General features: G+C 27.0%; 10 protein-coding genes across 10 annotated transcripts; 9 read left to right on the forward strand and 1 right to left on the reverse strand.

Moving 5' to 3' along the window:
• Positions 1-106: 106 nt before the first annotated feature.
• OCT59_016679 (uncharacterized protein) lies at positions 107-2,408 on the forward strand (the record flags this gene model as incomplete). Its single annotated transcript, XM_025315147.2, has 9 exons — positions 107-522; positions 604-792; positions 887-1,020; positions 1,091-1,155; positions 1,252-1,344; positions 1,405-1,650; positions 1,729-1,867; positions 1,955-2,168; positions 2,240-2,408. 9 exons carry the CDS (start codon positions 107-109, stop codon positions 2,406-2,408), a joined length of 1,665 nt encoding a protein of 554 aa, XP_025183499.1.
• A 728-nt stretch (positions 2,409-3,136) lies between these two features.
• OCT59_016680 (uncharacterized protein) lies at positions 3,137-4,691 on the forward strand. The gene has a single exon (XM_066145845.1). The coding sequence runs from the start codon at positions 3,194-3,196 to the stop codon at positions 4,175-4,177; it is 984 nt and encodes a 327-aa protein (XP_066003584.1). The 5' UTR covers positions 3,137-3,193; the 3' UTR covers positions 4,178-4,691.
• A 395-nt stretch (positions 4,692-5,086) lies between these two features.
• Positions 5,087-6,737, forward strand: OCT59_016681 (uncharacterized protein). The gene has a single exon (XM_066145846.1). The coding sequence runs from the start codon at positions 5,169-5,171 to the stop codon at positions 6,099-6,101; it is 933 nt and encodes a 310-aa protein (XP_066003585.1). The 5' UTR covers positions 5,087-5,168; the 3' UTR covers positions 6,102-6,737.
• Positions 6,738-7,237: 500 nt separating this feature from the next.
• OCT59_016682 (uncharacterized protein) lies at positions 7,238-8,170 on the forward strand (the record flags this gene model as incomplete). The annotated part of the gene is made up of 1 exon (XM_025315150.2): positions 7,238-8,170. One exon carries the CDS (start codon positions 7,238-7,240, stop codon positions 8,168-8,170), a length of 933 nt encoding a protein of 310 aa, XP_025183502.2.
• An 887-nt stretch (positions 8,171-9,057) lies between these two features.
• On the forward strand, positions 9,058-10,217 carry OCT59_016683 (uncharacterized protein). Its single transcript, XM_066145847.1, has one exon. The coding sequence runs from the start codon at positions 9,104-9,106 to the stop codon at positions 10,187-10,189; it is 1,086 nt and encodes a 361-aa protein (XP_066003586.1). The 5' UTR covers positions 9,058-9,103; the 3' UTR covers positions 10,190-10,217.
• Positions 10,218-10,399: 182 nt separating this feature from the next.
• On the forward strand, positions 10,400-12,010 carry OCT59_016684 (uncharacterized protein). The gene has a single exon (XM_025310320.2). It carries the CDS (start codon positions 10,483-10,485, stop codon positions 11,398-11,400), a length of 918 nt encoding a protein of 305 aa, XP_025183503.1. The 5' UTR covers positions 10,400-10,482; the 3' UTR covers positions 11,401-12,010.
• Positions 12,011-12,260: 250 nt separating this feature from the next.
• Positions 12,261-19,567, forward strand: OCT59_016685 (uncharacterized protein; the record flags this gene model as incomplete). The annotated part of the gene is made up of 30 exons (XM_025315151.2): positions 12,261-12,355; positions 12,422-12,546; positions 12,618-12,738; positions 12,815-12,899; positions 12,979-13,080; positions 13,176-13,283; positions 13,369-13,433; positions 13,551-13,677; positions 13,740-13,810; positions 13,884-14,200; positions 14,280-14,299; positions 14,370-14,445; positions 14,518-14,735; positions 14,847-15,280; positions 15,356-15,450; positions 15,526-15,669; positions 15,758-15,903; positions 15,985-16,184; positions 16,271-16,381; positions 16,460-16,487; positions 16,561-16,680; positions 16,759-16,778; positions 16,859-17,385; positions 17,467-17,538; positions 17,608-17,703; positions 17,787-17,960; positions 18,035-18,229; positions 18,318-18,718; positions 18,803-19,029; positions 19,100-19,567. 30 exons carry the CDS (start codon positions 12,261-12,263, stop codon positions 19,440-19,442), a joined length of 4,863 nt encoding a protein of 1,620 aa, XP_025183504.1. The 3' UTR covers positions 19,443-19,567.
• A 1,021-nt stretch (positions 19,568-20,588) lies between these two features.
• Positions 20,589-21,834, forward strand: OCT59_016686 (uncharacterized protein; the record flags this gene model as incomplete). The annotated part of the gene is made up of 5 exons (XM_025315152.2): positions 20,589-20,818; positions 20,905-20,935; positions 21,025-21,233; positions 21,315-21,406; positions 21,515-21,834. 5 exons carry the CDS (start codon positions 20,589-20,591, stop codon positions 21,832-21,834), a joined length of 882 nt encoding a protein of 293 aa, XP_025183505.2.
• Positions 21,835-22,875: 1,041 nt separating this feature from the next.
• On the forward strand, positions 22,876-23,484 carry OCT59_016687 (uncharacterized protein; the record flags this gene model as incomplete). Its single annotated transcript, XM_066145848.1, has 3 exons — positions 22,876-23,001; positions 23,183-23,235; positions 23,379-23,484. The coding sequence occupies 3 exons, from the start codon at positions 22,876-22,878 to the stop codon at positions 23,482-23,484; spliced, it is 285 nt and encodes a 94-aa protein (XP_066003587.1).
• Positions 23,485-25,607: 2,123 nt separating this feature from the next.
• Positions 25,608-27,146, reverse strand: OCT59_016688 (uncharacterized protein; the record flags this gene model as incomplete). The annotated part of the gene is made up of 2 exons (XM_066145849.1): positions 25,608-26,805; positions 26,893-27,146. The coding sequence occupies 2 exons, from the start codon at positions 27,144-27,146 to the stop codon at positions 25,608-25,610; spliced, it is 1,452 nt and encodes a 483-aa protein (XP_066003588.1).
• Positions 27,147-27,967: the final 821 nt, after the last annotated feature.

Raw genomic sequence — 27,967 nt, forward strand, 5'->3', positions numbered from 1 at the left:
TTTGTCGATTATCATGCGTACATCAGTATGTCTGTAGATCGTGATCGACAAAAAATTTTTTTTTTTCGCGCTTTTCTTTTTATCTTCATATGCTTGTTGCTACACGATGAATGCAATCGTGTCTCTTGTACACTTTTGCGAAGTTGATGGTCCAAGTGTAATTTTTTGTACACAGGCCTTTCATGCTAATTCTGTTGAAGACATCTCAGATGAGCTTTCTGTAAGTAGTGGAGGAAAATCCCCTTCAACAGGCCAAACACATTCGGATAGTTCCAAAGAATTATTATCGAATAAAAAAGAATATTCTGTAAACACTAATAGACCTGCACCAGCATCTTGTGCATCTTGTGCATTTTCTTTGCCTCCCTTGGATTCACTAAGTGATGCGAAAACAATTCATAATTCTGAAATAAAAGGTTTCAAAACTCGAGACGAAGAAAATCCATTGGTAACTTATAAGGGTACTCGATATCCGCAAGATCAGCAATTATACGCTGCTGTAAGACAGGCTTGTGTGAGAAGGTAACTTATTTATAAAAGAATTCTCATTTTTCCTGTATTTTTAAATCTAAAATATCTAAAATTATATTATATAATTTCAAGTCTGAGCTGCGAATTCTGTCAAGGAAGAGAAGGGCCGGTTTTATTTGGAGACGATAAAAATGGTTATGTCTTGAGCTATATGTTCAAAATTAAAGATAGCCAGGCAAGAGGTTCTCAGAGATGGTACAGCTTCACATTTTTGATGACAGATAGAGTATATCTTGTCGAATCATGGCCGTTTTTAGTAAGGTAGAATTTTTTTTTTACTTTTACATTTCATCTTGATATGAGTATGATTAATTTATTAGTTGTTATTTTAATTTTATGTAATTATGGTTTTAAGTAAGTTCCGTGCGTTAGCAACTAGCATTCAATCAAGAGCAAATCAAATTTTTGAAAAAGAAAATGCAACAAAAGAGGAGAAGAATGATGGAACATTTTTAACACGTTCTGGTCCACTTTCCCCTACATCTCCGGGTTTGTAAATAATTTTTTATTATATTATTTTCCACTATTGTTCGGTCTAATTTAAATTTAATTTAATTAGATCAATTTCTTCGGCGCAGAGCAAATCAGCCATTAAGATCACTGGTTGATTTATTAAGATCAAAGGTTGATTTATATCAAAATAAAAAAAAAAAATTTGTTGGAAATTCATCGAAATTGCGTTTTTTGTTTGTCTGATAAATTTTTAATACTATCAAAAAGGACTTTTTTGTTCAATTACATGCAAATTTCAGTTGGATTTTAAAAGCTTGTGGCATGCGTTTACAAGAAAAGCACTTGAATGATCAGACACTGGTATGAAATTTTATTATTTTTTAAAAATAAGTTAGATTAACTTATGTTTCGTATTTTTAGTTTTCAAATTCTGTCGTTTTTTCATCAAAAACGATAATGCTACTTGATCCCGTGGCAACTTATAAGTTCCCTCCTTCCGACTTCAATTGTTTGGAAGAGACTAGAATTGAGGATTTGAAAGCTTTATATAATATTTTGGGTTTAGATGTTTTTAGAAAACTAATTCTAAATTTTGTCATGGGTAATCAATTAGTCATCAAAGGAAATGATCCAAAAATTGTACAATCCGTTATTTCTATATTGAAGGTTAATAATGTTATAATAATTATTGTTTATTATATAATAATACTTTTATTTATTTCTATTATAATTATTTGGAAACAGGATCTAGTTCCAAGTGAATGTTGTTCAATAATGGAAAATGAAAATAATTATCAGACAATATCAAAATGTAATATTCTCGGGCTAAATGCAACGGCACAAATACCGAATGATGTTAACAAATCAACCCTATGTTTATTATATATCCTTAAATTGTTGAATACTTGTTTTTTTAAGAATTGAACCATTTAATAATTTGATATATTATTATTTCTTAACTTTTGCATACATATTTCACGAGACTGTAATAAATCATCTAAAGATAAGGCTATGACGAATGCATTTGAGTTTAATTTACAATATGGCATTGATGATAAAGACAATAAACGGATATACTCTGCACCTAATTCATTTATTAATCAGTTGATAGGAATTTTGAAATTAAATTTACCAAGTGAAATAATGAATACGAGAATAATGATTTTTAAAGAACAATGGTCAAGGTAAAATTAAATTTTTTTTTTTGCTGCTATTTTTTAAAATTATTTACTTACTTTATTATGCCTCTACTTAGCAAAGCAAAGCAATTCCTTATATTTATCACAAAAAGTAATAATGAAGGAGGAAATGCTTTAGCAAACATGGAATCGACTAAACAAAAGGAATTTATTAAATATATTGATATCAATGAGAACGATTTACCAATCATAAAATTTTGGATAGGTTGTTTGAAGACCGCTTAAAATATTTAATGGATCTATGTATTTTTATTTTTTATTATTATTTTTTCATTTTGTGTTGATTAATTGTATTAGTAGTATTAGTAGTATTAGTAGTATTATTAGTATTAGTAGTATTATAGTATTAGAAATTCTTTTTTTTTTGTACTTTAATTATTTTAGATTAAGTTTCTATTAACTTTAGATCATGGATAGAATTTGGTTTGTAAGATTTTCTAGAGATCTTTATTTATGATTTTTATTAGATTTTTATTAGATCAGAATTCACATCTATTAAAGAATAATTTTTTAATTTTTTTAATTTAATCAAAATGTCAATTGGTTATTTGATTTGAACATTTACAGTTTTAGTCATACTAGTCCCATTCTGACTAAAATTTGATCATCAAAGTTTTACATATTTAAAACAGTGCACGTTAAATAGCTAGTGACGATTGGAGAGTCAAATGACGATTAAGAAAAATAACTATCAAGAAATAACTAATTATATGTATGTAGATTATTATAAAAGTGCGCAAATAGTAAGTATAGGCCATTGAAATATGCTTAACAATAATTAATATTTAAAGTGTTTCCTGATTATGCAATTTAAAATATTAACTTTCATACCAATAAATTTTATCAATTACTAAAATATGTTATAAGTAAATTAGTGATTGTCGTTTGCATCATTTCTAAGCCACGTGACCTCATAATTTTTACTATGCGAGATTATCTTGAATATCAAGCTAATCAAAAACTTCATGATAGCGGATTAGACAACACGTATTATTATAGGATTTAATGCTATGTTGTTAATGTACCGAACTGCTCTGCTCAAAAGGGAAACTTTAGAGCATAAGATTATAAACAAGTTAAAAAGATCTTTTATGGTAAAGGCACAACAATGGCTAGACGAAATGTTTCCTTCTCGAGCAGGTAAAGAGAAAGTAAAGAAGCTACACATTCACTTGAACAAAGTAATCGGCGAAATCGAACAATCAAATTACGAATTTTTTAATACTAAATTAGAAGGCGAATTAGATCTTAAAGAATTTAAAAATTTAGAAGATTTGAGGTTCTGGGGTAATGGGATCGATCATTTGCAATCAATTACTAACTTAAAGGTTGACAGATGTTCCAAATTGCAAACATTATATGTTAATTGTACAAATCTCAGTGAATTAAATTTAAACTCTAATCAGGAGATTAAGTCGCTTACAATTCAAGGATGTGTTAATTTACTTAAAATAGAAGGACTGGACAAGTTACCAAACCTCCAAAATTTGGACCTTTGGCATTTAAATCCTCGGCTTCAAATTCCTCTTAGTCGATATAATTGGAATCAAGAACTTCAAGAATTAAGACAAAAAAAAATTCATTCTCTCGAGCAACAATTGAAAGAATTGGCCGATATGGTTTTGCCTAACATTACTTTTGATCCTAGTAAGCTGAAACAAGAAATAGCAAGATTAAAATCAAATGAATTATCTCCACATGTACAAAAGGAAAAATCTGAATTAGAAAAACAAATAAGTAATATCAAGATTAACGTAAGAAGTGATTATAAGAAAATAATCGACTTGCTTTTAGAAACTCAAAAACAAATTATTGGAAACAATGACCCTTTAGTTCAAGCTCAGTTGACAGGACAATTAATCGCTTACCTAAATATTTTAGAGGAAGATTTATCCAAGAAAGAATTACAAACGCTTTTAGATAAGAAAATTGAACTTATACAACTAGAAGAGCAGATAGATAAACTTCAACCCAAAATTCAGCAAAATGAATAGCTATTCAATATCGAGTTTCAATATTTTGTCATTTGATTAAACAATTTTAGATTTAATTAAAATCAATTGCTGGTGAAAGTTGTAAAAATTTAATTTTTACTGCTGATTTTTGATGTATGATGGTTAGAAAATTTTATTAAGACCTTCAAAAAGACAAAAACTGACCAAAGAAACAACTAATGAAATTTTTATAATCAAGATTATCACTGATTATTTAATAATGGTTAAATAGATAAGAAAGCCAAATATGCAATTTAGAATATGTGACAAACATAAATTCCACCAATTTCTAAAAGACTTATGCACATCACCATATCGTATAAGTACCACATGCAAGTATACTAAAAATTTGTTAATTAGTTGTGTAAACTAAGGTGAAAAGAGCGGTGAAGAATTCATGGCGAAATGGAGATTGCAATCGACGGTAACAAAGAAGCAAATTAATCTTGCAGAAAGGTCAGAGTTAGATTAGACGTTAGAATAAAAAATATCCATATTATGTATTCCGAGTTAAGAATTTAGTAACTTTGTATTTTTTACGTGAAATAATTTAATTTATTGTATACCTTAAATTTCCATCATCCTTCCACATAATTATGAAGAAAGTTTCAAATCCAATTGCTAACAGGTATAAGAATTACTTATGAGACATTGTTTGTTTTAATAGTTCATATTTTGAAAAAATAGGGGAGAAGCAGATACGCAAAGCAAATAATATTAACAGACTACAGTCTATAGGCACGCCTCGGTGTACTAATCATTTCATGCGCTAAATATGATCTGGATAAAAAAAAATGCATATCACATGTCATACATCGAAAAAAGATAAATATTTCATTTGAATCATCAGAGCCAATCAAAACTTCATAATGGCGTATAGATAACACGCCCCTTGTTAATGTGCCAAGCAGCTCTGCTCAAAAGGGAATACTTAAGGATAGTCTGAAACTTTAAAGCATAAGGTTATATAAACGAGTTAAAAAGATCTATTATGGTAAAGGCTCAACAATGGCTAGACGAAATGTTTCCTTCTCTGGCAGGTAAAGAGAAAGTAAAGAGGCTATGCATTCGCTTAAACGAAGGAATCGACAAAATCGAACAAACAAACTACGAATTTTTTAATGCTAAACTAGAAGGCGAATTAGATCTTAACGAATTTAAAAATTTGGAAGATTTGACCTTCTGGGGTAATGGGATCGGTCATTTGCAACAAATTACCGATTTAAAGATTAATTTATGTTCCAAATTGAAAAAATTATTTATTGATTGTACAAATCTCAGTGAATTAAATTTAAGGTCTAATCAGGAGACTACGTCGCTTACAATTGAAGGATGTGTTAATTTGCTAAAAATAGAAGGATTAGAAGTGTTATCAAACCTTCAAAATTTAAAGCTTTGGTATAAAAATTCTCAACTTGAAATTCCTTTTAGTGAAGATAATTGGAAGCAAGGACTTCAAGAATTAAGCCGAAAGAAAATTCATTCTCTTGAAGAAAAAGTCATCAAAAATGAGCAAATATTGAAAGAATTGGCTGATATGGTTTTGCCCAACATTGCTTTTGATCTTGGTAAATTGAAACAAGAAATAGCAAGATTAAAATTAAATGAATTATCCCCACAAGCACGAAAGAAACAATCCGAATTAGAACAACAAATAAATAATGCCAAGAATAAAATAGAAAGTATTCCTAATGCAATAATCGACTTGCTTTTAGAAACTCAAGAGCAAATCATTGGAGAAAATGACAAAAATGACCCTTTAGTTCAAGCTCAGTTGACAGGACAATTAAAAGCTTACCAAAGTATTTTGGAGAAAAATTTATCCAAACAAGAATTACAAGCGCTTTTAGATAAGAAAGCTGAACTTATACAACTAAAAGAGCAGATAGATAAACTTCAAACCGAAATTCAGCAAAATGAATAGCTATTTAACATCGGGGTTCAAATATTTTGAAATATTTTGCTATTTGATTGAACAACTCTACAAATTTTTTGATAATTATATTAAAATTTTTTATTGTGAGTGGAACGCAAAAAATATTTTTCTAAATTAATTTAATTTTTGAAGTATGATGATTTGAAAATTTTTAAAATTTTTTGATTTTATTTAATTGTCTTTCACAGAATGACCAAAGAAACCACTCTGATTTATATATTCTTACTTAAATTTATTGTTAATGTGCAGATTCTGGTAAGAATAGGTTATAAGTTATGATAGTGTTATGACTTGAACTTTAAATTGCTCAACAATGGTTAAATAATTAAATAAGGAGGTATTTGGAATGAGAAAACAATCACATCAAAAGGGCGAATTAGATTAATTTTAACAATTTAAAAATGTTTGATTTCATCAATAAAATTAATTGTACTGATTCCTAAAAGAGTTCATTGATTATATAAAACTCGGCGAATTAAATTTAAACACAAATCAATGGATTATATCGCTTACGATTTCGAGAACTAGAAATGGTAAACCCTCTAAAGTTTAAGTCTTTGGAATTAAAGTTCTTCCCATTTAATCAAAATAGTTAGAAACAAGGACTTCAAGACTCAGGACGAAGAAAAGCTGGTAGATATGAACAAAACATTGAACTAATTAGCCGATATTATTTTACCATCAAACATTACTTAAACAAGAAATAGCAAGATTACACAAGCACAAAAAAAAAATCTGAACTAGTACAACAAATAAATGATGTCAAGAATAAAGTGGAAAATAGTTTTAAAAATAAATAATCGACTTGCTTTTAGAAACAATTATAGGACTAATAAATGCTTATCTGAGTTTTGGAGGAATATCCAAACTAGAATTATGTGCTTTTAGATAAGAAAACTAAAACTTATACAATTGGGAAAGAATTGCTACAAAAATAATTGTACACGATTCCTAAAAATTTCTTAATCATCACGTGAGCATTGGCCAATCAAATATACCAATAAAATTCTTTAAATTCCTCGGCTTGTAAAGTGTTCATAATTTCTTGTTAGTGTGGAATTAGTAATATAGCAATAACCTGAAACTTTGAAACATAAGGTTATAATCAAACTAAAAGAACTATTATGGTAAAGGCTCAACAATGGATAAATGAAAAATTTCCTTCTCGGGAAGATAAAGATAAAGTAAAGAAGCTATGTATTCATTTGGGAGAAGGAACCAACAAAATTAATCAGTCAAACTACGAATTTTTTAATACTACATTAGAAGGCGAATTAGACCTTAACGGATTTACAAATTTGGAAGATTTGGCCATCTGGGGCTTTTGGACTGATGAATTACATCCAATTACCAACTTAAAGATTAACCGATGTTCCAAATTGCAAAGCTTAAAGATTGATTGTACAAGTATCGATAAATTAAGTTTAAATACTAATCAGAAGATTACAACGCTTATAATTCAAGGATGTATTAATTTGCAAAGAATAGAAGGACTTGAACAATTATCAAATTTACAAAATTTAGATATTTGGCCTCAAAATTCTAATATTCTAAATACTAAACTTCAAATCCCTTTTAGTCAAAGTAACTGGAAACTAGAATTAGGAAGAATAAAAGAAATCCAAATCCTCAAGGAAAAAGTCAACAATAATGAGCAACAATTGAAAGAATTAGCCGATATGATTTTACCCAACATTACTTTTGATCTTAATAAACTAAAACAAGAAATAGCAAGGTTAAGATTAAATGAATTAGTCCCACAAGCACGAAAGGAAAAATCAGAATTAGAAAAACAAATAAATGATGTCAAGGACAAAGTAGAAAGTAGGGTTAAAAAAGTAATCGACTTGCTTCTAGAAACTCAAAAACAAATCACTGGAAAAAATGATCCGCTAGTTCAAGCTCAGTTGACAGGACAATTAAACGCTTACCTAAGTATTTTAGAGGAAGATTTATCCAAGAAAGAATTACAAGCGCTTTTAGATAAGAAAACTGAACTTATACAACTAGAAGAGCAGATAGATAAACTTCAAACTGAAATTCAGCAGAATGAGTAGCTGTTCAATATTCAAATAGGCAGTTTTCAATATTTTGCCATTTTATCGAATAATTTTAGATAACTTTATTAGAATTAATTATTGTAAATGGAATATTAAAAACATCATTCTTAACTAGTATGATGGTTTGAAATTTTTTTTAATTTTTTGTTTTTTTATTTATTTAGTTAAGACTTTCGTAGGCTGATCAAAAAAATACACTATGATTTGTATATTAGTTAAAAAACTTTTTTTCATGTTCAAGAATAGATTATAAGTTATAACTGGAATTTGATAATCGAAGATCATGGAAAATGCTTAACAATGGTCAATGTTTAAATAAAGTGCTTCCTGCTCAGATAAGGAGGCAATTTAGAATCTCACAAATAAACTGCACTGAGTTCCAATTGCCAACTGATTATACAAATCTTGGTGAGTTAAATTTAAAGTACATCGCTTACGATTCGAGAACTAGAAATGGTTCTTCCTATTTAATAAAATAATTGGAGGCAAGTAATAGTAAGATTAAGACTATTCTCACAAGCACAAACAAAAAACAAATCCTTGAGAAAAAAGATCCTCTAGTTCAAACTCAATTGACGTACAACTGTACGAGTAAATGCTTATCTCCAAGCAAAAATTACAAACTCTTTTAGATAAGAAAAATAATTAGAAGAGCAGATAGATGAACTTCAACGAACAAACCATAATTAATTGCAATCAATATTCAAATAGATCGATTGAATAATTCTAATTAAACATATGGTTCTTATCAATTTCTTTTAATACATTGAAATATTGAATCTATAAATTTTACCAAAATTTGTTGATCACGTGAACAATAGCCAATCAAATATACCAACTAAATCTTAAATAGTTATGTGGGATTAGTAATATAGCAATACTGTAACTTGAAACTTTACACGGGTTATAATCAAGCTAATAGAAACTATTATGGTAAAGGCTCAACAATGGATAAACGAAAATTTTTCTTCTCAGGAAAATAAAGATAAAGTAAAGAAGCTATGTATTCGTTTGAAAGAGGGAACCAACAAAATTGATAAATCAAACTACGAATTTTTTAATACCAAATTAGAAGGTGAATTAGACCTTAATGGATTTAAAAATTTAGAAGATTTGGCTATCTGGGGTGATGGGACTGGTACATTGCATCCAATTAACAACTTAAAAATTGACCGATGTTCAAAATTGCAAAAATTGGAGATTGATTGTACAAGTTTCAATAAATTAAATTTAAATTCTAATCAGAAGATCACAACGCTTATAATTCGAGGATGTATTAATTTGCAAAAAATAGAAGGACTTGAAAAATTATCAAATCTACAAAATTTAGATATTTGGCCTCAAAATTCTAAAATTCCAAATACTAAACTTCAAATCCCTTTTTGTCAAAGTAACTGGAAACTAGAATTAGGAAGAATAAAAGAAATCCAAATCCTCAAGGAAAAAGTCAACAAAAATGAGCAACAATTGAATGAATTAGCCAAAAAAATTCATTCACTTGAAGAAAAAGACAAGAAAAATCAACAGAAAATTCATTCACTCGAAGAAAAAGCCAAGAAAAATGAGCAGAAAATTCATTCTCTCGAAGAAAAAGCTAATAAAAATGAGCAACAATTGAAAGAAATAGCCAATATGATTTCACCCAACATTACTATTGATCTTGATAAACTAAAACAAGAAATAGCAAGATTAACATTAAATGAATTGGTCCCACAAGCACAAAAGAAAAAATCCGAACTAGAACAACAAATAAATGATGCTAAGAACAAAGTAGAAGGTAGTTTTAAAAATATAATCGGCTTGCTTTTAGAAACTCAAAAAAAAATCCTTGGAGAAAATGATCCTCCAGTTCAAGCTCAATTGACAGGACAAGTAAATGCTTATCTAAGTGTTTTGGAAGGAAATTTATCCAAACAAGAATTACAAGCGCTTTTAGATGAGAAAACTAAACTTATACAATTGGAAAAGCAAATAGATGAACTTCGACGAACAACAAACCAAAAATCAGCAAAGTGAATGTCCACTCAATATTTGAATAATTCTATTAACTTTAATAAATAATTAAATTACTATTGAACACGTATAATTATCTTTTTAAACTCCGGTTATCAAATGTTTTTTATTGTTATCTAGATAAATTTCTTAATCACGTGAATATTAACCAATCAAATATATCAATCAAATCTTCAAATTTTTTTGCCAGCTATTATAATGACGTAAAAAAGTGTTCTGTTATTGGAGAATTAGTAATATAACAATAATCTGAAACTTTAAAGTATAAGATTATAACAAAGCTAAAAGAAACTATTATGGTAAAGGCTCAACAATGGGTAAACGAAAATTTTTCTTCTCAGGAAAATAAAGATAATGTAAAGAAGCTATGTATTCGCATGACAGGGGGAACCAACAAAATTGATAAATCAAACTACGAATTTTTTAATACCAAATTAGAAGGTGAATTAGACCTTAATGGATTTAAAAATTTAGAAGATTTGGCTATCTGGGGTGATGGGACTGGTACATTGCATCCAATTAACAACTTAAAAATTGACCGATGTTCAAAATTGCAAAAATTGGAGATTGATTGTACAAGTTTCAATAAATTAAATTTAAATTCTAATCAGAAGATCACAACGCTTATAATTCGAGGATGTATTAATTTGCAAAAAATAGAAGGACTGGAACAATTATCTAATCTCCAAAATTTAAATCTTTGGCCTTCTAATTCTATTCCAAATTCTAAACTTCAAATCTCCCTTAGTCAAAACAATTGGAAACTGGAAATAGGAAGAATAAAAGAAATTCAAGTCCTCAAAGAAAAAGCACAACAATTGAAAGAATTAGCCGATATAATTTTACCCAACATTACTTTTGATCTTGATAAACTGAAACAAGAAATAGCAAGATTAAGATTAAATGAATTAGTTCCGCAAGTACAAAAGAAAAAATCCGAACTAGAACAGCAAATAAATAATACCAAGAACAGTGTAGAAACTAGTTTTAAAAAAGTAATCGACTTGCTTCTAGAAACTCAAAAACAAATAATCACTGGTAAAAAAGATCCTCTAGTTCAAGCTCAATTTACAGGACAATTAAATGCTTATCTAAGTATTTTGGAAGGAAATTTATCCAAGCAAGAATTACAAGCTCTTTTAGATAAGAAAACTGAACTTATAAAAATGGAAGAGCAGATAGATAAACTTCAACGAACAAAAAACAAAAATTAAGCAATATGAATTGCCACTCAATATTCAAATGATTGATTGAAATTTATTAAATAATTAATTATTGTGAAAATAAAACATTCCAGTCTTATTAATATCTTTTAAACACCCAAGATATATCTCTAAATTCTTAATCTGTTATCCTGAATTTGATCATCCGCGTCACTATAATTGTTGACTCGAGTACAATTTTAAAATACATTATTCTCCATCAGATCGGTTTTTTAATGGTCCTTAATGATCATGTTCTTTTTTATTTTCTATTCTAAAGCTTCACGTACTTGCTTTCTGATATAATCGATACATTATTCTGAGATTTTTCATAAAAAGTTCCTGTTATATTTGTTTCTTCTTTGAGCTTTATCATACTTAACACAATCCATTTGATATTATCGGATTCTACGGCATCCAAGCTGTTATTTTTTCCTAGCAATTTTCTAATTCAACTAGAAATGCTGTTGTTTCTTCATGAAACCAGGGGGATATTAATAAGTAATCCATTAAGCAAGGCAAGGAAAAGTAAAATTAATTGCAAGGATTGTTAATTCTTTAAGATATCCCTCACACAGATTTATTTGATGTGCGAAATGGAGTAAATAACTTTCACAAAAATTTGTAAAGAATTATTAATAATGTAAATTATATACGTTTATCTTACTGGGTTGCAGCATTTTCTAAAAGCATGCAGTACACGTGAGATTTGCGTCACACGTATTTGGCGCAGTAATTGTGTGCATAAAAATCAAGTATCCCCGGCGTCAAATGTTTTTTACTTCTTTTTCTCATTTCTGTTATAATTAATAAAAGAAGCAGTAACACATGCGGATCTTGTGATTTTTTTCTTTCTGATAAACAAATTTATTATGGGAAATAACATTTCAAGTACAACAGCTTCGATAGCAACTGCAGGAATTGATAGTTATGTTAGTGAACTAAAAGACATTCATTATGAAAAGAGGTATTAAGTGATTAAATTGTTGGATAATTTTGATTAATTAACTTAAATTAATTTTTTTTTTATTAGTTTAAGTAGTGCACGTTTTATGAAAACCATTCGTGGTCGTCATAAGGAAGGCGCTGTTGTTGTAAAAATATTTATCAAACCAGTACCTGGTTTATCATTATCGAATATTGTAAAAGCACTTCAAGGTATGTTTCGAAAATCCATGTTTACAAGTTTTTTTTGATTATGTGATTTATTTTATTTTATTTACTTTTAGAGGAAAAAGAGGCATTATCAGAAGTTCCAAACGCTTTTGCATACCAACGTATAATAGAAACAGATAAAGCGGGATATCTAATAAGACAGTTCTTTTTTAGTAGTTTATATGATCGAATAAGGTTTGTGTAATATTTTTTTAATAAAAGGTATAAATCATATTATTTTTTAAAAAATCGTTTCTTTTTCCATTTTTAGTACACGTCCATTTCTAAATTTAATAGAAAAAAAATGGATAACATATCAAATATTATGTGGGCTACATGATTCTCACACTAGAGGGGTAATTTGTGGCTTTATATTAGATTTAAATCTTATTGATTGTTATATTTATTTTACTTAAATTATTTATTTTTATTAAGATTTACCATGGTGATATTAAAACAGAAAATGTTCTTGTGACTTCATGGAATTGGGTATATTTAGCCGATTTTGCTGGATATAAGCCTACATATCTTCCAGAGGTTTTTATTCTATTTATTTAATTTTTTAAGAGAAAAAAATATATAATATATATATTAAAAAAATTTTTTCATATTTATTAATTTGATTGAGACAGGATAACCCAGCAGATTTCTCATTTTTTTTTGATACATCATCAAGAAGAACATGTTATCTTGCTCCAGAAAGATTCTATAAACCCGAAAGTGAAATTGATAGGAGAAAGGTTGGATTTTAATTTAGTTTAGTTTATTGATTTATTTATTACAAGATGTCTAATGTTACTTAATGAAATTTACAAACATGATCAGAGTGAGTTAGAATTTGGAGAGAAGGATGGAGCAATAACACCTGCAATGGACATTTTTTCTTTAGGGTGTGGTATATTATTTACACACAATATTTGTAATGAATTATCCTTTTATTGGACTTACAATATTAATTAAATTACTTAATCTATTCGATGGATTTTCCGGATTTTTTTTTTTTTCAGTTGTGTAATTGCCGAACTTTTTCTAGAGGGAACACCAATATTCTCCCTCTCACAACTGTTCAAATACAGATCTGGTGAATATGACCCTAGAGTATATTTAGAGAAGATTGAAGATGAAGATATAAGAGTATGTTAATCTTTTCACTCTTATTATAAAGAATATTAATTTTAACAAGAATATTATATTAGACTATGGTAAAACATATGATTAATGTAAATCCGTCTCAAAGATATACAGCGGAGCAATATCTACAAGAATGGTATTTATCTATTTTCATATTTATTGCATTTAAATAAGCAACATTCGGTTAAAATTAAGTTTATTTAATACAGGCGCGGAACGGCATTTCCACAATTTTTTTATACTTTCCTTCACCAATATATTGGGTCAGTTACTGATCCACATAATACTCATACCAGACAACTTGCAACTACAACTAATACAACCAATCAAACCAATGTATCAGATGAACCTAACAATACAATTGTAAATACTGATGCGGATGAAAAGATTGAGAGAATATATATGGAATTTGATAAGATAGCATTTTTTCTTGGATTTTTCGGTGATAATGCTTCACCGGAATCGGAAGTTGTAGTTGTTCGGGGGCGTGGAGATAAATTTGGAGAAAGTTCTCGCCCACTAGAAGGTAAGTTACAGAAAATAAATGTGAAATTTTTTATAATTATATTATAAATTAATTCTTCAACTTTTTTCTTTTAATTAAGTTTCAACGCCAAACACGACGGTATTTAGATTTATATCTACCTAACAAATTAGATCATGCTTAATCATTTTTCTTACACATATTTTTTTAGTCTCCTTTTTTAGACCAACTTCATATACCAAATTATGATCCATCTATAGTTAGCAATAAAAGGGAGAAATATGCTGGTCCGTATTACTGTTCTAATTTAATTTACCAAAGCAATTAAACATTGAATTAACTAAAATTTAATTTGAAAGATGACGGTGCACTAATTTTTCTCTCCTTAATATGTGCTACTATTCGCAACGCTGCATATCCTTCATCTAAACTACATGCGTTGGATATGTTATTGGCTATTGGACAGCATTTGGAAGATGAATTCAAGTTAGATAGATTAGTTCCTTATTTGATTGCGCTATTAGGAGACGAAGTCGGTCTTGTCCGCGCAAACGCTGTTAAAACTTTGACTCATCTGGTTTGTAGTCTTTTAATTCAAACATTCTCTTACTCTCTCTTATATATATATATATATATATATATTGGAAGATAGCATTTATTTTAAAAAAAATTTTTTTTTTAATAATAGCTATCTATGGTAGAGACCATTACACCTTCGAACGCGACAATTTTCCCAGAATATATCATGCCAAATTTACGAAAATTTGCTAATGATCCTGAAATATTTGTCAGAATGACATATGCTCAGTGCATCGCATCCTTAGCTGAAACTGCTTTACGATTTTTGGAATTAACACAGTCATTTAAATCGGGAGCTTTAAATAATGATACAGATATCGACGATTCATACGAGACTTCATATGATGCCACCTTACATGAACTTCATTCTATAATACAAGAGCAAGTTTCCACACTCTTAACAGATTCGGAAAGTGCAGTAAAACGTGCTCTATTACATAACATTACTAGTCTATGTATCTTCTTTGGAAAACAAAAAGCCAATGACGAATTGTTAAGTCACATGATTACTTATCTAAATGATCGAGATTGGATGTTACGAAGGTTCTTTAAAAATTTTCTACATTCTAGTTCCTCAACGTAAGAAAAAAGTAATAATTTGTTTTTTTTTGCATATAGTGCATTTTTTGAGAGTATCATTGGAGTTGGAACTTTCGTGGGAGGTCGTAGTTTAGAAGAATATATTTTACCTTTAATGATTCAGTCTCTCTCAGGTATAATTAAAATTTGGAAATAATACTGTAATAACAATAAAATATATAAATACTTTCTTTTTCTTATTTTACTAGATTCTGAAGAATTTGTGGTAGAGAAAGTACTAAATTCCTTGACAAGTCTTGCAGAGTTGGGGTTGTTTCAAAAAATGAAATTATGTGAATTGACTGCAGTTGTTTCTCCTTTAATGTGTCACCCTGGGATATGGATTCGACATGGTAAACTATTCATATAATTTAAGGCAAATTATATTAACTTTATAGAGAAATAATATCTACCTTTTTTTTTAAAAAAAAAAACATATAGGTGCTGTTGCATTTATAGCCTCAGCAGCCAAGTTATTGCCAATAACAGATGTATGGTGCATAATTTATCCGATAATAAGACCATTCTTACAAGCCGATGTAGTTGAAATAACAGAACTTCAATTACTAGAAAATGTTAAAGAACCGGTATTGTTACAATATTTTATTAAATTCAAATATTTGCTAGTTTAAATTATTTCATATATATTATATATTTGTCATATAAAGGTTTCAAGACCTGTTTTTGATGCGGCAGTTATTTGGGCTGGTAAAACTACTAAATCATTATTTTGGAAACCAGCAAAGGAAAAAAAAGCGAACAAGACCGCTACAACTACATTAACAGGTAGTTCAACTGTAATTAATATATTATCTAGAAGAACTTCAACCTTGTCAATTAATGTTGAAAAAGTAAGCAAGTCAGAAGAGTGAGTATTGCATATGTTAAACATGTTAAACTATTATCCTTTACATTATAGTTTTCATTATTAAATAAATTTTCTTATTCATAAAGAGATGAACAACATTTAGAGAAAATGAAAAATATTGGAATGACACCTGAAGATGAAGAAAAAATAGCCGCTATGAGAGATTATATATATAAATTATCTTTGGCTAAATCAAAGTTAGTGTGGATCACTTGTTTTCCTTTCTTTCTTTTATTCTTAACAATTTTATAACTAACTACACTGTTTATAATTAGTGCAAGACCGAGCGAAAATATTGTAGAAGTAAATTAATTTCTAATAATTTCATTCGATTTACTTAATTTCAAATTTTATTAATATATTTAAATTTTACTAGGATGGTAATATTTCATTGAAAAATCTAGGAATAACACCACATAATGTATTTATTATACCAACAAACGTTGATGGTCATAAAGCCACTACCAATTCTCTTATTCCAAAGCTTGATAAAGCAGTAAGTTTTATATTTTTGATGGAATTTTAAGACTGGCTTATATCTATCTAATTTTTTTTCTTTTTTTTTAAAAAAAAGAATGTTGTAGGCACTCCAAGGTAATAAATTAATTGTCATGAAGGATTCTCTATCATTTATCATATTTCATTAATTGATATATATTTATATACTTTTTTAGTCCTTACCGGCTTAAAAGTGCACAGAGTAGTAAGAACTCACTAATAGAACCTTCAGTTCCTCGTATTTCAAGTGAAAGTAATCTTCAACTTCTGCGAACAGAAGAGCAAGCAAGATTAATCCCTACAGGCTTAAATCTGGCTAGAAATAATATTGGTCAAAAATTTGCAGCTAAAAACCAATCCACAACTTCAATCTCTTCTGAACCTGCAGATGTTTCTGCTGCAGCTACTTCAAAATCACATAAACGCATTCCTACACCAATATTAATAAATGTCTCAAACGCTAGCCCATCAAATTCTGCAACTGCTGCAACATCTTTGCGAGATAAACACATGTCCTTAGTTGGGAGAACTATTGAAAGTCCCAAAGCTGCAGCTGCAACTAGTACAAATACTACGACCGCAATTGCAACTTTGGAAATTCCTTTACCATACACCTACACAGGACCGAACGGTGTTGGTTTGGACCTACCCATAAATAATCCTCCAAGAAAAAATCTTGGAACATTTGTTTCCAGCACTTATGGTTTGTTTATTTTTATTTATCAATAATATCTCTTTAATTCAATATGAAGATTTAAATTTATTTATTTTGATTTTTGAACAGAGGGCAATGATAGAAATGTGAAGAATCTATTAGATAGTTTGTATCTTAAGGCTTTTCCTGAGCCTATGTCAGGTGAGACAAACTTATTGAAGGAAATAAATATGAAAAAATTTCTCTCACTAAACTTATTTTATATCTTAGAATTTGGACCAAAAGTGACGAAAGCTTTAATTCAACCTACCACACGTGGATCGAAACCAACAAATATCAAGACAATTCAAAATTGGAAACCTGACGGTATGGCAAACTATCATTTCTTTAAAATTAAGAGATATTGTAAAATAAATAGTGATAATGTTTATTTCTTTCCTTTATCCCAGGTACCCTTGTAGCTCATATGACTGAACATAAAGGCGCAATTAATCAAATTTGCGTATCACCCGATCATAATTTTTTTGCATCATGTTCGGATGACGGAACAGTTAAAATCTGGGATTGCTCAAGATTTGTAAAGAATTTTAATAATCGATCAAGAGTTACTTACAATCAACAAGGTATATTTTATTTTATAAATAATAGAATTGGAAGTGAATTAGCTAAATTTAATATGCATACATATTATTTTTAGGAGGAAAAATTAAATGCATAGCATTCATCGATAGTACACATAGTATTGCTGCAGCATCTGATAATGGCAGTATTCATGTGTTCAGAATTGATTATGTACCAGGTACAAATTCACCTAAGTATGGAAAACCTGTAACAGTAAGAGAGACTTATTTGAATGAGGAATATGCGGTGACGATGGAGCATTATGAAACTGGTATTTATTTTATTTATTTATTTTATTTTTCTTTTTTTTTTGGTTCCTTTAATATCAAAATTCTATATTTAATTTTAATGCATATTAGGTACGGATTCAATATTGCTATACGCAACATCTAAAGGAAATATATGTGGATTAGATTTACGCACTATGGAGGTTATATGGACTTTTAAAAATCCTAAAAGTCATGGAGTAATTTCAGCAATGGTTACAGATAAAAAATACAGATGGCTTCTTGTTGGAACATCCCGGGGTATCTTCACATTATGGGATCTTCGATTCAGGAATCAATTAAGATCATGGGTTCATCCGACTAAAAGTCGAATTAGTAAACTTCTATTATATCCTCAAAAACCATTGTGGATTATTGTTGCAGCAGGTAAAAATGAAGTATCAATTTGGGATGTAGAAAAAATTGAATGTAAAGAAGTTTTTGGTGTACGAACCGGAGATGAAAAGGGAGGAGTTTCATTAGACATGTTTAAGGTACTAAATCATAAATTAAAGAGAATCATATTCTATATAATTCCATATGTTTGTTATATAACCTTCTCCTCTTAACCCTTTTAGGCTTTAGATCTCCCTGGATCAGGTAGTATATTAAGAAGTGCTTTTACAGCTCATGAAGGGAGTTTTTCAGCGGACAATTCTATACGAGCAGTTCTTTATCCACATGATTGTAATTATATGATAACGGCTGGATCGGATCGTAAAATTCGACTATGGAATCATAAACATATAGAAGATTCATATGTTATTGTTGGATCTGATATAGATGAAAAAAAACCTATATATAGGTATAAAGATTTATAACCATATTTTTTTTTTTAATATAACTTTATAAATTAATTCTTTTTAATTATGTAGCACAAGACAATTTGATGGAATACACATTCATTATGAGTCACATTCGATATATCGAGGAGTCAATTCCACAAGTATGAATAATACAACATCAAACTCATCAACACCAAATTCTCATAATAATACGAACGGAGGAAGTCATAGTAGTCATAGTGTTAATAATAGTAATAGTAATAAAAAATCAAGTAAAAATACTAATAGTGCGAGAAATCAATTAATATCAGTTCAACAACAACAATTACTTAAAAATCATTTAGATTGTATAACAGATTTAAAAATTACTGAGTTACCACATCCAATGTTAATAAGTGGAGATAGAGATGGAATAATTAAAGTATTTATGTAAATTAGTCTAAAATTTATTTAGAATTAATTTAAATAATAGTCAATACTAATACAATACAATACAATATATAAAGAGATCATATTACTAATAAAAAATACATTAGCCTCAGGGTCTTTTTAAACTTATTTAAGCAAATAAAAAAAAAATTTTTTTTTAAAATAGCATGATGAGTGATGATGTACATATAATAATAATAAATTTAACAACTTTTTTTTTTTTTGACATTTAATTTAACAACGAATTTATATTAAATGCGATGGTATTTGTAATTGTTTATTCCGTTATAATTGGTAAAGCCGCAAGGGATTTGAAGTAAACGGGTTTGAAGCTAAAGCTAATTTAGTGACGCATTTCGAGTTTTTTTTTTTATAATATGCATGATTAATAAGAAAGAATTTACCGTGAAATCCATCGGGTTTTATTTTAATCTGTGTTACTGTACATCTTATTCGAAGGATTAAAAAATTTTTAAAGTTTTTTCCAATGTACACATGATTCGAAGGGATATCTCGAAAATCATTTTTAAAAAAGTTTTTTTTTTCAATGTAAACACGATAAAACATGATGAACCAATCATATTATAAAATTGAGAATCTTAAAGACAAAATTAGAAATTCACAACAAAAATATATCTCGAATTATATATACATATACATATACATATATATATGTATATATTATATATGTATATATACAAATTTTTTTTTTTTTATACAATGATTTATTTATTATGTAATGATGGAAATTAGTGGTTCATTGTTTTTCTCACGCGGAAATAATAACCAAATTTCATTCATGTAAATCAATTTATTTTTTGAAATCAAAAAATTTTAAAATTCAATATATTTTTATTGTAAAACTGTATAAAAAAAAAATTGATATATAAGTGAAAAAAGAATTTTTCATCTAATGTAATAAATAATAAATAAAATAACAACAAATGTTTATATAATATTTTTCTGATCAATATATTAAAAAATTGTAAGACCGAATTGAGCATCAAATTGAGAGTTTTGATCAAAAAAAAAAAAAAAACACTCATATGATCAAATTATATATATATATATATCTCACATATTAATTATTCACTTTTCCCTTAAATCTTTCCTTTCATAATTAATAATAAATAATATTATTTTTAAAAAGATGGGCCAAGGTTTAACTAAAAGGATTAAAAGAAAAAGAAGTTTAATAAGTCAACAACGTTCGATTGAATCAGATACAGATAGTAATAGTAATATAAGTACAAAAATTGTTTTACAAGAAAATGAAAGAACTTCAATTTATTTTACTTATCTAAGAGGATTATTTAATTCGGATTTTTCTGCTCCTATTGAAGATGTTCTAATATTGAACGGAAAGATCATGGAAACTGCGTAAATAAAGTCACAAAAAAAAAATTATTATTTTTTTTATTTTAATTAGTTTATTTATTTTTTTTTTAAAAAAAATTCTTTTACAGATGTGGTTCTGGATCATGGTTAATTGATATGGTAAATTAATATATTCATTTTTTTTTAAATTTATTTTAATGTTAATCAAAAAAGGGAAATAATACGTGGGGGATTTCTTTTTTTATCAGGCTTTAAGATATCCAAATTCAGAATTTATTGGACTTGATTTAAATCCATCGCCACTCCCTACAAATTTACCAAAAAATACAAGCTTTATCAAAGGAAATTTACAATCTATACCATATGAAGATGAAGAATTTGACTTTTTAAAAACGGGAGAATTACAAGTAGATTTTACTGAAGTAGAATATAAACATGCGATCGATGAAATGATCAGGTATTCCCAAAAATTCAAAAAAAAATAGGAATTATGGATTATATAATATATACATTAAATAAATTTTTTTTTTGAAATTAGAGTAACGAAACGCGGAGGTTGGGTAGAAATTAATGAACCAGATATATATCCGTTGAGGCATGCTCCAAATTATGCCAAAATAGTAGAGTCTTGTAAGTAATTATAAAATACATGTTTTTGTTTTATGTATTATGTAATTCTAATTTTAATTTTCAAATATATATATACATATATATAATATAAAAAAAAATCATCATTAGTTTATGGACTTTTGGCATTACGAGGGATCAGCGTAATGACAGATAAACTTCAATATATGTTATATTCAACGAATAGTTTACAAGACATTCAATTTGATTGTAAAATAATAAACGTCGGACCTCAAGGCGGTGAATTAGGGAATCAATGTGCTGAAGTTTATACAATATATTTTAAAGATCTGTATGGACAAGAATTAGCCGATCATTTAGGTTTAACTTATGATGAATACCTTCAAACTTTATGGAAGAATGCGGAAGAAGAAATGAATAACTCATGTATTGAGATAAGATATTATAGGTTCTGGGGGCAAAAAAGATAACAAACTTACCACCCATTTTTTTTTATTAAGTATTACTATTTGTTTATATACACTCATGTCCTTTTTTTTTTATGATGCTTTTATGTTTACACCTAATCTTCGGTTAGGATAAACTCAGTTCCACTTTTTCTTTTTTGAGTTCGGGGGAAAAAAAATATCTAAAACAAAATATATGTAAAATTTAAGATATATTAAGTACTACATTAGGTATATTAAGTATATTTTAAGAATATTATTTCCGAAATTTCAATATTATAGCTGCAATATAATTATGTAGGAATTACTTTAAATTTTCCGATAGAAAAAATTTATATCAAAAAATTTAACAGAAAATTTAAATTGATAAAATTCTTAACCAATATAAATAAAGTTAGTCAGACCATTTTGATCACAAAATCTATTAACTATTTGGTTCATTCAAATTATTTTAATTTTTAATTAATTTTAATTGGTCACGATTTTTTTTTTTTCGAATTTGAGGTGGTACCATTCTTGTATCGGCAATCTTGTGTAACATTAGAACCTATAATTGTTTTAATCCAATTCTTTTTTTTTTTTTTCCTTCATTGTCTCTTTCTCTTACCCTATAGTAAAAGTTTGATATAATTTTTTGGTAAGTTAAAATAATAACAATAATATAAAAATTTAAAACTCTTTATTATTTATTTATTATATTTATTGTTTTATTTTCAAACAAGTAATCTTTCATATTTGTAATAGATTTTCTAAAGATTTTATTTCGGAAAAAAGAAAATCTTTTCTAAAAAATTTATTTTTAGATAATCAAATCTTTTTCTAGAGTGAGAGTCTATTTAAAGTGTTTAGAATATTTTTTTAATAAATAAAAAATTTATTTTTTAACAAAAAAAATTGTTCTAAAGTTATTTTATTTTCTGTTTTTAGTTCACAATTTCTACAATTTCAAAATTTCACATCTCAAATCTCACGATCTCCCGATCTCACAATTTCACAATCTCACGATCTCACAATTTCACAATCTCACGATCTCACAATTTCATAATCTCACAAATTCTATTCATAATGTCGCTCTTAACTCAAATTTCTCGTACAACATTTTTACCTTCTCGAGTTTCTTTCACAATGTCACAACCTTTATTATTATTTAATTCATTTAATTTTATTCGTGGAATGAAAGTAAGATCTTCGGTAAAGAAATTTTGTGATGGTTGTTATACCGTAAAAAGACGGGGTAGAATTTTTGTACTTTGTAAAAAGAATAAGAAACATAAGCAAAGACAAGGATAAGTTGACTGTGATGACAATTTATATTATATGTTCATAATATCAGACTGTGATGACAATTTATATTATATGTTCATAATATCAGATTGTGATGACCTATAATTATATCACCTTTTTCCTGATCTATGTGATTATAAGGTAAACTTTTATGATTATTGTTTGATTAATTGTTACAATTAATTCAATTATAACAAAAATTTCAACAATAAAAATTAAAAATTCATAATAATTATATTTTGTTCACATTCCACAATTCATGTCGGGAAATAATTATCCCATAGGATTTCCCAATTCCCCGTGGCCTCGTGTAGAGAATTGAAATATATTTGGATAATTATTAATAATTATATTTATTATTTACGTATTTACACGTTATATTCGAAATAATAAGAAAGTTCTTTTTTTCCATTAATTATTTTTGAAATAAATCAATTTGAATATATGTACAATATATATTTTGTAAATATATTTTGTAAATATACGTAATCTAAGAATTCAAAGTCAATAGATCATCAAAATATTTAACTTTTGTAACTCTAGTGAAAGAATGAACCATGAACCTTAATTTTTTTAGAATGTTTACCATTTTTATAATTGGATAATTGGAGAGCGTGAATTTCACAAATCATAAAATCAAATATAATAAATATAATTAAAGTAAAAAAAATAAAAGATTAAAAAAGGTGGTAATTTACATCATTAAAAGACAAATACCAAATAGCCGAATTTTTTAAATTATCTTTTTTTTCTAATCTCCGAATTCATCTCTTAACTTCATCATAATTGGTTTATCTTAATTGGTTTGCATTTTTAATGAATGAACTTCTCGATAAGGACATAAAAAGATGAAAAAAGAAGTTCTGATTATAACGATTAACCCGATAATTCATCATAATTTTATGGAGAAAGAAACTTATTTTAGAAAAAGTTTTATAAATTTATAAATATTTTCATAAGTTCATCACTAAAGTAGGATAGATTTACATGAAAATTTTCGGTTAATCAATTTTAACTGTTTCTCAAAATTTTTAATTTTATTCTTATCATATAATAAAAGAACGGATAAAATTTTTATATTTTTATCTTTTTTTTCTCACATTTTCATGAATTTTTTCTTTTCATAGAATTTTTTTTTTCTTTTTTTTTCTTGATAAGAATTTCTCTTAGACAAACCCCATGCGTTGCGTATTATAAGGAAAACATTGATATTATTAAAATATTTTACATCTAAATTATAAAGTAATCGGTAGCGTCTTATTTAATAATTTTAAAATACTAATTTTATTGGGCAAATATTCGGCGTGTTCCCGATTTACGAAATCTTATTTTTATCTTAAAAAATAAAGATGTCCAACTATAATTTTTTCCGTGGATATATATAATATATAATATATATAAATAAGAATTAGATAGCAAAAAAAAAAAAAATTTATTAATATTTCTAATTTAACAATGACACGTGATTGGTCGATTCCACGAAAATTCTATTTCGGGAATCGGCATCGGCTTAATCGTATAACCATTACCAATTTTTAATATGAAACATGTATTATATAAATTATAAATTAATAATGAAATTTCAATATCCCCGAAATTTTCTCCGTATTTTTATTTTATTTTATTATTATTTATAAAAAAAAAAAATTTTTTTTTATTTTATTTGTATGTATAATAAACGTAAAAAAAAATATGTAAATAAAAATATATTTGTAAAACGATGTTCATTTTATTTACTTCCAATGAATGTAATGAATATAATGAGTGTAAATGAATGTAAAAAAAATTAATAACGAAATAATAATGAAATGAATGAATGACAAAAAAAAAAGTGACTAAGACTTTTTTTATTTCTTTTCTTTTACTTTTTTCTTTTCTTTTCTTTTTTTTTTCTCTCTTTTTTTTCCTTGTTTGATTTGTAATTAATTTTTTTTTTTTTTTTTTTAATATATCAAATTTTTTTTCTTTTTCTTTTTTCTTTTTTTTCATTTTTTTTTCATTTTTTTTTTTCATGTTTGCTGCGCCAAATTGTATACGAAGTGTTTTGTGTTTATATAAACTAATAAACTAATTATAGTTGTTTTGGTTACATCATTATTATCATTATTAATTACCGATCTTTGAAATGTTTTACACTAATAATAATAATAATAATAATAAAAATAAAATTCTTTTTTTGTAATAATGGTGATTATAATGGTAAGAAAATACAAGTCGAAGAAAGGGAAGGGAAAAAAATGTCAAACAAATCAATCTCAATTTTTTTTAAAATTGTTATCTAAAATAAGGCATGAAATAGTATATATTTAGAAAAAAAAAGGAATGTGATGAAAAAGTTATATGTATATAATGTTGACAATTTGTATACAAATTGTAAAAATATATATATATATATATATATATATATAATAATAATAATAATAATAATAATTCGTAATAATTTGTTTTCAATTAATTATTGTTTTTTTCCCCAACATTACGGTATTTTATTTTTCCCCCAACATTACGAATAATTATGTGGTACGAGGAGTTTTTTGTATTAATTTAAAAACTTCATAATCTTCAATGGCGAAATTTGTAGTTGAAGTTATAGTTCTTTCATAACAATTTTGAATACAACTCCAAGGAAGATCATAAATAAATTTACCATTTGCAACTCTAGAAGATTCTACCATAGCCAAATCAGAAGTTCCAAAACATGGACCAATACAAGGAGAATCATCGATAGCACATTTAAAATTAGAATATTTAATACGACTTAAAATTGAATGATTAGGATCTTTACCATCACCTAAAGAAAATATAAAACTTTCTGTACTTTCAATCCAATCACCTGTTGAATTCCAACCATTTGGATTATAACCACCTAATAATTCTCCTGTACCTTTAACTTTTAATACTATAAGAGCAGGACCTTGATTATCACAAAGTCTATGAAAAGTTGAACATTTAAAATTATCTCTTGAACCTCTTAATAAAAGATTAAATTGATAAGGAACCAAATGACATGTAACAGGATTAAAATTTTCTTGACGATCAATCCAACTTGCGATTAAAGCTGCATGTCTAGTACCAAATAATTTTGAATCAAGTACAATTCCACGAGGTGAGAGTATAGTAGTAAATTGAGGTTTATCAATTTTAAATTGATGATAATTTAAAAGTTCATTATATAAATCTTTTGGAAGTAAAATTTTAAAAGGTCTAACATGATTAAAAAAATCTGCACCTGATATATGATAAAATCTTATATATGGTATACAATCTTTTAATTTTAAAGCTAATTTGGAGAAATCATCTGAAGTCCAATCATTTGGATTATTAAAAGGTAATTTAATTTGAGCTGTTCCCCATTTAATTAAAATATTCCAAACATCAATCTCTTCAAGATGAAGGTCATCCCTTTTTAATATTCCAATTACTAAATTATCAGGCCATTGCATAAATCTTCCATGTCTACGAAATTTTTGTGGATCATCTGAAACCATTTTTATGCAATGTTCTTGAAGTTTTTGAAAATTATCATGTTGAAATATAAGATGACAATATTCATTAAAATTTTCATGTAACCAATCATTTTCCTTTATAATAAAATAATCTTGAACATATTCCAGAAGCTCGTTCAAGCACAGCTCATCGGTAGCTACTAGAAGCTCCAAGATTTTTCCTCCATCAAATTTCTCCAACGAGACTGTACCACCATAAATATAACTATGGTAAAAAAAAAAAAAAAAAGATTAATAACCTTTTTCTTTTAAGAGATTTCTTTTTTTTTTTTTTAGAAAAAAAGCAAATTACTTTAATATAATCTCAAAGCTTTCAGGAGCGATATTTGGTTTTGTAAAGTAATATATATTATTTTCCATCGTAGCCCATTCTGCTGATAAAGCATAACGAAAATAAGTTGACCTTGCACGAAGTACGATGGAATGTGCTTTAAATGTTTGAGCATTGGGTTCTTCTCCAACTCTTATTAATATATCATAATCATCTGGAAAATTCAACAGCCACATAAAATCTTTTGATAATGTTACCAAGAGTTCCGTCGACATTTATTATATTAAAAAAAAAAAAAGGAAAAAAGGGGGAAAAAAAATTACAAAAGAAAAAAAAAAAAAAAAGATTGTAAAAAAAAATTATATGATAAAAAAATTATTCTTTTATACACATTTATACATATACATATATATATTATGTGTGTATATTATATATATATACTATAAAAAAAAAACTCGACCAGTTGGGGGATATTAATAGGAAAAATAAACAATGCCCTTTGTTGAAAATTTCATCACAATTTATATATATTTGTTTTTTATATATATATATATATATAAAAAAAAATGATGAATTTTTTTTTTTTTTTTTGTTTGTAAATAATAATGATTTTTTTTTATTTTATTTTAAACTTACAACAAAGTTTCACGGAAAATTTCCATTTGTATATTAGAAGTTTGATTGAGATTTTCAAGATTCATGCATGATTTCTAAAGCGATTTCTTAAACCAAACTGTGATTGGATGATGTACAATGATGAATGATTGATTTTAATTTGCGTTCACACGCTTATCAAAAAAAACTTACCAATATATTACACGAAATTCCATCAAATTTTTCGATAAATTGCCCTTTAACTTACCAAATTAAGTTACCATAATTTTTATTATTAACCTTAAATTCTTTTTGAATGAAGCTGTTAACATTTTAAACAAGGAAAATAAGGGAAATAACTTGCATATCAGTTTGTAATCGATAAACGCGTCGAACTAAGAAAAAAAAAATAAAAAATTTTTATGCATATTCCTGTATGTATTAAACATAAATATAAAGTACAATAGGAAATTTTCAAAAAATCATTTTTATTATTTATAAT

This window comes from Rhizophagus irregularis, chromosome 25, assembly GCF_026210795.1.
Source record: "Rhizophagus irregularis chromosome 25, complete sequence".
NCBI classification, from domain to species: Eukaryota; Fungi; Glomeromycota; class Glomeromycetes; order Glomerales; family Glomeraceae; genus Rhizophagus; species Rhizophagus irregularis.

What these genes read in the sequence shown, in the direction of transcription:
- OCT59_016683 (XM_066145847.1), top strand. Translation starts at nt 9,104, where the DNA reads ATGGTAAAGGCTCAACAATGGATAAACGAAAATTTTTCTTCTCAGGAA.
- OCT59_016680 (XM_066145845.1), top strand. Translation starts at nt 3,194, where the DNA reads ATGTTGTTAATGTACCGAACTGCTCTGCTCAAAAGGGAAACTTTAGAG.
- OCT59_016684 (XM_025310320.2), top strand. Translation starts at nt 10,483, where the DNA reads ATGGTAAAGGCTCAACAATGGGTAAACGAAAATTTTTCTTCTCAGGAA.
- OCT59_016681 (XM_066145846.1), top strand. Translation starts at nt 5,169, where the DNA reads ATGGTAAAGGCTCAACAATGGCTAGACGAAATGTTTCCTTCTCTGGCA.